General features: G+C 58.6%; 1 protein-coding gene across 1 annotated transcript; it reads left to right on the forward strand.

The window, feature by feature from the left end:
- The first annotated feature begins 5,290 nt into the window (after nt 1-5,290).
- On the forward strand, nt 5,291-8,797 carry PSORS1C2 (psoriasis susceptibility 1 candidate 2). Its single transcript, XM_061355054.1, has 3 exons — nt 5,291-5,785; nt 7,085-7,118; nt 8,319-8,797. The coding sequence occupies exons 1-3, from the start codon at nt 5,291-5,293 to the stop codon at nt 8,795-8,797; spliced, it is 1,008 nt and encodes a 335-aa protein (XP_061211038.1).
- The last annotated feature ends 976 nt before the right edge of the window (nt 8,798-9,773 follow it).

Here is a 9,773-nt window from a genome sequence, read left to right on the forward strand (position 1 = left end):
CCAGCCCGGTTTCACCCCGTTCTGTGCTACCTTATGGAAGAGCTGGTGGAGGAGCCCCAAGCGATGCACCAGTGCCATGAGGGCCACCAGTGGCAGTGCCAGGACTGCGGCGCAGGCGATGCTGATGGGATCCATAGGGAATGCTGGTGCTCTGGGAGCTGGGAAATGGGGTTGGGAGGGAGGAAAGGGAAAGGCCAGAGATAGGGGTCACCAGCGCCATCCTCATCCCCATCCCTGTCCCCATCCTCATCCCCATCCATGTCCCCATCCTCATCCCCATCCATTTCCCCATCCTTATCCTCATCCCTGTTCCCATCCTTATCCTCATCCCCATCCCTGTCCCCATCCTCATCCCCATCCATGTCCCATCCTTATCCTCATCCCCATCCTTGTCCCCATCCATCCTTGTCCCTATCCTTGTCCCCATCCTTGTACCCATCCGTTCTTGTCCCCATCCTCATCCCCATCCCCATCCCTGTCCCCATCCTTGTCCCCGTCCATCCTTGTCCCTATTCTTGTCCCCATCCCCATCCTTGTCCCCATCCTTGTCCCATCCTCATCCCTGTCCCCATCCTTATCCCCATCCCTGTTCCCATCCTATCCCCATCCCTGTCCCATCCTTATCCTCATCCCCATCCCTGTCCCCATCCTCATCCCCATCCATGTCCCATCCTTATCCTCATCCCCATCCCTGTCCCCATCCTTATCCTCATCCCCATCCCTGTGCCCATCCCCATCCCTGTGCCCATCCTATCCCCATCCCATCCTGTGCCCATCCTCATCCCCATCCATGTCCCATCCTTATCCTCATCCCCATCCATGTCCCCATCCTTATCCTCATCCCCATCCCTGTTCCCATCCTTATCCTCATCCCCATCCCTGTTCCCATCCTTATCCCCATCCATGTCCCCATCCTTATCCTCATCCCCATCCCTGTTCCCATCCTTATCCTCATCCCTGTTCCCATCCTTATCCTCATCCCCATCCCTGTCCCCATCCTCATCCCCATCCATGTCCCATCCTTATCCTCATCCCCATCCATGCCCCATCCTTATCCTCATCCCTATCCTCATCCCCATCCATGTCCCATCCTTATCCTCATCCCCATCCATGTCCCATCCTTATCCTCATCCCCATCCATGTCCCCATCCTTATCCTCATCCCCATCCCTGTTCCCATCCTTATTCTCATCCCCATCCATGTCCCATCCCCATCCTCATCCCCATCCATGTCCCCATCCTTATCCTCATCCCCATCCCTGTTCCCATCCTTATTCTCATCCCCATCCATGTCCCATCCCCATCCTCATCCCCATCCATGTCCCCATCCTTATCCCCATCCATGTCCCCATCCTTATCCTCATCCCTATCCCCATCCCAATACCTGTCCCCATCCCAGATATTCCAACCTGGGATGAACCCAGTTTAACTGGACCCAATTCACTGAACCCAGTTTAACTGGATCCAATACACTGAACCCAGTTTAACCGGATCCAATTCACAGAACCCAGTTTAATCAGACCCGATTCATTCAACCCAGGTTAATGAAACCAGGTCAATGGAACCCAGTTTAACTGAACCCAATTCACTGAACCCAGTTTAACCGGATCCAATTCACTGAACCCAGATTAACTGGACCCAATTCACTGAACCCAGTTTAACTGAACCCAGTTTAACCAGACCTGACAAACTGAACCCAGTTTAACTGGACCCAATTCATTGAACCCAGTTTAACTGAACCCAATTCACTGAAGCCGGTGTAACTGGACCCAATTCACTGAACCCAGTTTAACTGGGCCCAATTCACTGAACCCAGTTTAACTGGGCCCAATTCACTGAACCCAGTTTAACTGGATCCAATTCACTGAACCCAGTTTAACTGAACCCAATTCACTGAACCCAGTGTAACTGGACCCAATTCACTGAACCCAGTTTAACTGGACCCAATTCACTGAACCCAGTTTAACCAGACCTGACAAACTGAACCCAGTTTAACTGGACCCAATTCATTGAACCCAGTTTAACTGAACCCAATTCACTGAACCCAGTTTAACTGAACCCAATTCACTGAACCCAGTTTAACTGGACCCAATTCACTGAACCCAGTTTAACTGGACCCAATTCACTGAACCCAGTTTAACTGGACACAATTCACTGAACCCAGTTTAACTGGACCCAATTCACTGAACCCAGTTTAACTGGACCCAATTCACTGAACCCAGTTTAATCAAACCTGATGAACTGAATCCAGTTTAACCGAACCCAATTCACTGAACCCAGTTTAACTGAACCTGATTCATTGAACCCAGTTTAACTGGATCCAATTCACTGAACCCAGTTTAACTGGAGCCAATTCACTGAACCCAGTTTAACTGGACCTGATTCACTGAATCCAGTTTAACTGGACCCAATTCACTGAACCCAGTTTAACTGAACCCAATTCACTGAACCCAGTTTAACTGGACCCGATTCATTCAACCCAGTTTAAAGAAACCAGGTCAGTGGAACCCAGTTTAACTGAACCCAATTCATTGAATCCAATTTAATCAAACCTGGTCAACTGAACCCAGTTTAACTGGACCTGATGAACTGAACCCAGTTTAACTGAACCCAATTCACTGAACCCAGTTTAACTGGATCCAGTTCACTGAACCCACTTTAACCGGACCTGATGAACTGAACCCAGATTAACTGGATCCAGTTCACTGAACCCAGTTTACCGGACTCGGTCAACTGAACCCAGTTTAGCTGGATCCCAGTCACTGAACCCCGTTTAACTGGACTCGGTCAACTGAACCCAGTTTAACTGGACTCGGTCAACTGAACCCAGTTTAGCTGGATCCCAGTCACTGAACCCCGTTTAACTGGACTCGGTCAACTGAACCCAGTTTAGCTGGATCCAGTACACTGAACCCAGTTTAACTGGACTCGGTCAACTGAACCCAGTTTAACTGGCTCCCAGTCACTGAACCCAGTTTAACTGGATCCCAGTCACTGAACCCAGTTTAACTGGCTCCCAGTCACTGGGCCCGGTTCAACCGGACCCTGCAGCACTCCCCAGCCCCATCCCAGCTCCTTTGCATGATTACCCCTAACGAAGGCTCTGCACTGAGCCCGGGGCAGAGGCTGCTGCTGCCAACCCCAGCCTGACTCCCCCCTCACCCCCAGGCCTTTGGTCCCCTCCCACACCCGGAGCCGGACCAGAGGTTATCCCCAATTCCCCCCTTCTGGAAGCAAAACTGGGCCAAAAAAGGCTCAAATTGGGTAAAATCACCCCAATTTAGGGCCGGTTTGGGGGTGGGGGCATCATCCCCTCCCACCCAGGTACCTGCTGGGTGATGGGGAGGTGGCAACGGGTCCCTGTGACAAAGGAGATGAGCTCAGTCTTGCTTTGGCTTCACCTGCTCCCCATGGGCACCCTCATCCTGGGGGGCACCCCAAGTGTCCCCCCCTATCTTTGGTGTCCCCCTTGTCCTTAGGGTGTCCCCCCCCAATGCCCACCCCATCCTGTCCCACCCCATGGCCACCCATTGTCACCCCTACAGCACCCACTTCCTCTGACCCCCCCCCCCCCGGGGCTTCCCATCACCCCTGGACCCACCCTGACCCCTTTCTCCCCGCCCCCCCCAGCTTTATGGGACCCCATGGGTGCCCCTTGGTGTGTCCCCCTTAAGACCCCCCCTTTTCCCATGACCCTCCCCACTCTGTCCCCCCCTTCGGGACCCCCCCGTTCCCATTACCCCCCCCATGGGGACACCCCATCCCATGCCCCCCCCCCTTCGGGATCCCCCCGGTTCCCATTACCCCCCCCCATGGGGACACCCCATCCCATGCCCCCCCTCCGGGGCCCCCCCGGTTCTGATTTACCCCCCCCTGGGACACCCCATCCAATGCCCCCCCCTTTGGGACCCTCCCCCGGTTCCCATTACCCCCCATGGGGACACCCCATCCCATGGCTCCCCCCACTTTGGGACCCCCCGTTCCCATAACCCCCCCATGGGGACACCCCATCCCATGCCCCCCCCCCTTCGGAACCCGCCCCGGTTCCCATTACCCCCCATGGGGACACCCCATCCCATGGCTCCCCCCACTTTGGGACCCCCCGTTCCCATAATCCCCCCCAACGGGTGTCCCTTGCCCCCCCTCCATTCCAGCCCCCCCCCCCATGGGTACCCCTCGGCCCCCCCCAAGGGTTCCCACGCTCTCCCCCCCGCGCACCAACCTGCGCTGCCCGGAAGCTCGGAGGCCCCGCCCACTCCGTAGCCCCGCCCACGCACTTTAAGCCCCGCCCATGACCACGCCCCCCTCTCTCCGGTCCTGGCTGTTCCCGCGTCCCTCCCCCCCGTTCCTTCCCCTCCCGCCTTGCCCAGCACCTGGCCCACGGAGTCACATGACGCGGTCTTCCGGCACCTCCCCCTGCTCCTGTTGGCGGGCGCGCCGGCGTCACCCGCCCGCGCGAGCGCTGATTGGTTCAATAGAGGGAGGGGGCGTGGCCTCCTGTGACCTTCGGGGCGCACGGAAAGGGGGTTGGGATACAGAAAGGGGGCGGGGCTAAAGGGGGGCGGGGTCATTGAAGGGGGGGTCTGACAGGGAACTCCCCAATGGGGGGGTTATGGGGGGGGGGGCTCACTTATAGGGGGAACCCCATAAGGACCCCATAGGAGTTGGGGGGGGTCCGGGGAGGGGGGCATCGATGGGGGTCCCATTTCGAGGGGTTTCCATAGGGGGCTTATTTGGGGGGAGGGTGTCACTTGAGGGGGGTCCCATGGGGGGGGTCTTCTATGGGGGGGGGTCTCCCATGAGGGATGCGGGTTTCAATGGGGGGGTCTCCCATAGGGGAGTGTTTTCCATGGGGTTGTGGGGTGTTCTCAATGGGGGGGGGGTCTTCCCTTAGGGGGGTGTTTCCATGGGGGGCAGGGGTGTTCTCAATGGGGGGCTCCCATAGGGGAGTGTTTCCTATGGGGGGGGGGGTGTTCTCAATGGGAGGGTCCATAGGGGGGTGTTTCCCATAGGGGGGGGGTTGTTCTTAATGGAGGGGTTTCCCATAGGGGGGTGTTTCCCATAGGGGGGTCTGTTCTCAATGGAGGGGTCTCTCATAAGGGGGCGTTTTCCACGGGGGGGGGGTTTCGAAAGGGGGGGGGTCTCCCATAGGGGGGTATTCTCTATGGCGGGGGGGGGGTGTTCTCAATGGAGGGATTTCCCATATGGGGGGGTATTTCCCATGGGGGGGGGGGTGTTCTCAATGGGTTCCCTCCCCCTCCCTTCCCGTCCCCATCCCCTTCCCATTCCCGATGTTCCTCCCCCCGCCCGAGCAGGAAGCGACCGGAAGAGGCGAAATCCCCGGGGGGGAGGTGACGTCATTCGGATTGGATCCCCCCATCCCATCCCGTGTCCGGGCCGGGCTCCCCCCGCCCCCGGGGCCGTTGGTTCCTTCCCGGCCGGTCCCCGCCTCCGGTCCCTGCCTCCGGTCCCCACCTCCGGTCCCCGCCTCCGGTCCCTTTAAGAGGCGGCTCCGCCGCTCGGTCCCCGCTGCGATGCCGCCGATCTCCGACCCCGAGTCCCTGCCGCTGCCTCCCGGCCACGATCGCGATTGGGACCGGAGCCGGGACCGGGACCTGGACCTGGAGCGGAGCCGGGACCGGAGCCGCCGCCGCCGCCGCCGCCGCCGCCGCCTCTTCCCGGTTCTCACCGCGCTCGGAGCCGCCGCTCTCGGAGCCGCCGCAGCGGCCGCCGCGCTCCTGGGGATGCTCCATTGCGGGATGCTCCAGAGGGGGACCCCGCCGCAGGTCCGTGTCCGTGCCCCCCCCCTCCCCTCCCAGTCTGTCCCAGTGTCTGTCCTGGTGTCTGTGGGTGTCCAAGGGTCTCTGTTATGGGGTCCATCGGGGGGGTCTGTCCGTCCCTCTCGGTGTCCATCCCCTTGTCTGTCCCTCCGGGCTCCCCCTTCACATCCTTATGGGTGTCTCTGTTACTCCAATGTCCATCCAGGTTGCACATCCTGGTGGTGTCCATTCATCCATGCATCATCCATCCATCCATCCATCATCCATCCATCATCAGTCACCCATCCATCCCTCCATCCATCCATCCGTCCACCCGTCCATCTATCCCTCCCTTCCTCCCTCCATCCTTCCCGTCCTGGATGTCTGTTCCTCCAATGTCCATCCAGGTTGCACATCCTATTGATGTCCATCCATCCATCATCCACCCCTTCATCCATCCCTTCATCCATCCCTTCATCCATCATCCACCCCTTCATCCATCATCCATCCATCCACCTATCCCTCACCCATCCATCCATCCATCATCCATCCCTTCATCCATCCCTTCATCTATCCATCCCTTCATTCATCATCCACCCATCCATCCACCCATCTATCCATCATCCATCCATCCATCATCCATCCATCCATCCATCCCTCCATCCATCCCTCCCTTCCTCCCTCCATCCTTCCCGTCCTGGATGTCTGTTCCTCCAGTGTCCATCCAGGTTGCACATCCCAGTGATGTCCATCCATCCACCCCTTCATCCATCCATCCACCCATCCCTCACCCATCCATCCATCCATCCATCATCCATCCAGCCCTTCATCCATCATCCATTCATCCACCTATCCCTCATCCATCCATCCATCCCCCCATCCATCCATCATCCATCCTTCATCCATCCATCATCCATCCATCCATCCATCCCTCCCTTCCTCCCTCCATCCTTGCCCTCAATCCTCTGTTCCTCCAATGTCCATCCGGGTTGCACATCCTGGTGGTGTCCATCCATCCATCCATCATCCATCCCTCCCTTCATCCTTCCCTCCCTCCCTGCTCACCAATGGGGTATCCACCCCCTGCCTGGCTCTTGGAGACCCCCCAATCCTTCCCCATGCCTCAATTTCCCACCCCCAAACACACCAAATCCCCCCCTATCCAGGGCTCACCCCATTGCTTGGGGACCCCCCCCCAGATACCCAGAGGGATGCTGGGAAGTCCCCACATCCCGATGCGACACCAACTTCCCCTTCCCTTAGGGACACACTGGGGACAGGGATGCTTTGGGTGCTTCCTGACACTCGTTCCCTTTCTCTCCTCAGGCTGCCACAGCTGCCCACATGCTGCTGAGTGCTGGTAAGTCCAAAGGCCTGAGGCCACCATGAGGGGCTCGCTGTGGGGACAAGGGAGGTGGGGACAGGCCCTTCCTTAGGCGGCTGGCTCAGTCATCTCGAGAACCCTCCTGTGGGTTCCTCCTTCCGCCCTCACAATGGAAACAGCACCCCAAGGCCTGCAGCATCCGGATGTGTCACAGGGCAGCCGTGGTGTCACAGGGTCCCCGGGGTGTCATGGAGCATCCTCTGTCCCTGTGGTACCCGGGTGTCATGGAGCATCCTCCATCCTTGTGGTCCCTAGGGTGTCATGGAGCATTCTCCATCCCTGTGGTACCCAGGGTGTCATGGAGCATCCTCCACTGTCATGGAGCATCCTCCATCCCTGTGGTCCCTAGGGTGTCATGGAGCATCCTCCATCCCTGTGGTACCCAGGGTGTCATGGAGCATCCTCCATCCCTGTGGTACCCATGGTGTCATGGAGCATCCTCCATCCCTGTGGTACCCAGGGTGTCATGGAGCATCCTCCACTGTCATGGAGCATCCTCCATCCCTGTGGTCCCTAGGGTGTCATGGAGTATTCTCTGTCCTGTTGGTACCCCGGGTGTCATGGAGCATCCTCCATCCCTGTGGTCCTCAGGGTGTCATGGAGCATCCTCCATCCCTGTGGTCCTCAGGGTGTCATGGAGCATCCTCCATCCGTGTGGTCCTCAGGGTGTCATGGAGCATCCTCCATCCCTGTGGTACCCAGGGTGTTACAGAGCATCCTCCATCCCTGTGGTCCTCAGGGTGTCATGGAGCATCCTCCATCCCTGTGGTACCCAGGGTGTCATGGAGCATCCTCCATCCTTGTGGTCCTCAGGGTGTCCTGGACCATCCTCCATCCCTGTGGTACCCAGGGTATTACAGAGCATCCTCCATCCCTGTGGTCCTCAGGGTGTCCTGGACCATCCTCCATCCCTGTGGTACCCAGGGTATTACAGAGCATCCTGCATCCCTGTGGTACCCAGGGTGTCATGGAGCATCCTGCATCCCTGTGGTACCCAGGGTGTCATGGAGCATCCTGCATCCCTGTGGTACCCAGGTTATCACAGAGCATCCTCCATCCTTGTGGTCCCTACGGTGTCATGGAGCATCCTCCATCCCTGTGCTCCCTTTGTCCCACCGATGAGACCTTCAGAACCCCTCTCCCCCCCTCACCACCCCTCTCCCTGTCCCCCCACAGGCTCCCTATCGCCTCCATCCTCCCCTCTCTGGCGCTACGAGCACGGCATCGGCGGCGTCTTCCTCAGCGGCGACGTCCAGGCCACGGCCGGGGTCCTGCGGGTGGCGACGGCCGGGCTCTACCTGCTCTATGGGCAGCTCGCCCTCACCTGCACTGCCCCCTCCTGTCCATCGGGCACCGTCACCCTGCAGCTCCGCCGCTCGGGGGCCCCGAGGCCGCTGCTGGCCGTGCCCCTGGCGCTGAGCGATGGCCACGGCCCCGTGCGCTCGGCTCTGGTCCAGGCCGTGCGGCGGCTCCGCGCCGGGGAGCGGCTGAGCCTGGCGCTGGTCGGGGCCGTGGGGTGGGATGGGGCCGGGTGGCAGCTGGCACAGGAGGAGAGGGAGGGGAACTTTGTGGGGCTGCTGCGCATCGCGGGGGATGGGGGCAGCGGAGGGGCTGGGGGTGCAGGAAGGGGGGGGGTGGAGGGGGACATGGGTTGAGGGTGAGGCTGGAGATGGGGAGAACAATGGACACCAATGGACATCAATGGACATCAATGGGCAGCCATGAACACCAGTGGACAGGCATGGCCACCAGTGGACATCAATGGACAGCCATGGACACCCATGAACACCAGTGGACATGCGTGGCCACCAGTGGACACCAATGGACATCAATGGACACCAATGGACATCAATGGACAGCCATGGACAGCCATGGACACCAGTGGACAGGCATGGCCACCAGTGGACATCAATGGACAGCCATGGACACCCATGAACACCAGTGGACATGCATGGCCACCAATGGACACCAATGGACACCAATGGACATCAGTGGACACCAATGGACAGCCATGGACAGCCATGGACATCAATGGACATCAATGGGCAGCCATGGACACCGATGGACAGCCATGGACACCAATGGACACCAGTGGACAGCCATGGACACCAGTGGACAGCCATGGACACCAGTGGACAGCCATGGACACCAATGGACACCAGTGGACAGCCATGGACACCAATGGACAGCCATGGACACCAATGGACAGCCATGGACACCAATGGACATCAATGGACAGCCATGGACACCAGTGCACAGGCATGGACACCAATGGACATCCATGGACGTTAATGGACATCCATGGACATTGGCAACCCCCATGACCAGAGACCTGGGGACATCAATGGACATTGCTGACCTCAATGGACATCCATCAATGGACATCGCTGATCTCAATGGACATCCATGAATGGACATTGCTGACCTCAATGGTCCTCAGTGGACATCCATGACCTCAATGGACACCAGCGGACATCAATGGACATTGCTAAACCCTGTGACCAGAGACCTGGGGACATCAAGGGACATTAAGTGGCATTAATGGACACTGCTGACCTCAATGGACATCCATCAATGGGCATTGCTAACCCCCATGACCAGAGACTGGTGGACATCAATGGACATCAATGA

Source organism: Neopsephotus bourkii, unplaced genomic scaffold (genome assembly GCF_033783945.1).
Source record: "Neopsephotus bourkii isolate Nb327-2 ecotype Australia unplaced genomic scaffold, CSIRO-AGI_Nbou_v1 NB_770, whole genome shotgun sequence".
NCBI classification, from domain to species: Eukaryota; Metazoa; Chordata; class Aves; order Psittaciformes; family Psittacidae; genus Neopsephotus; species Neopsephotus bourkii.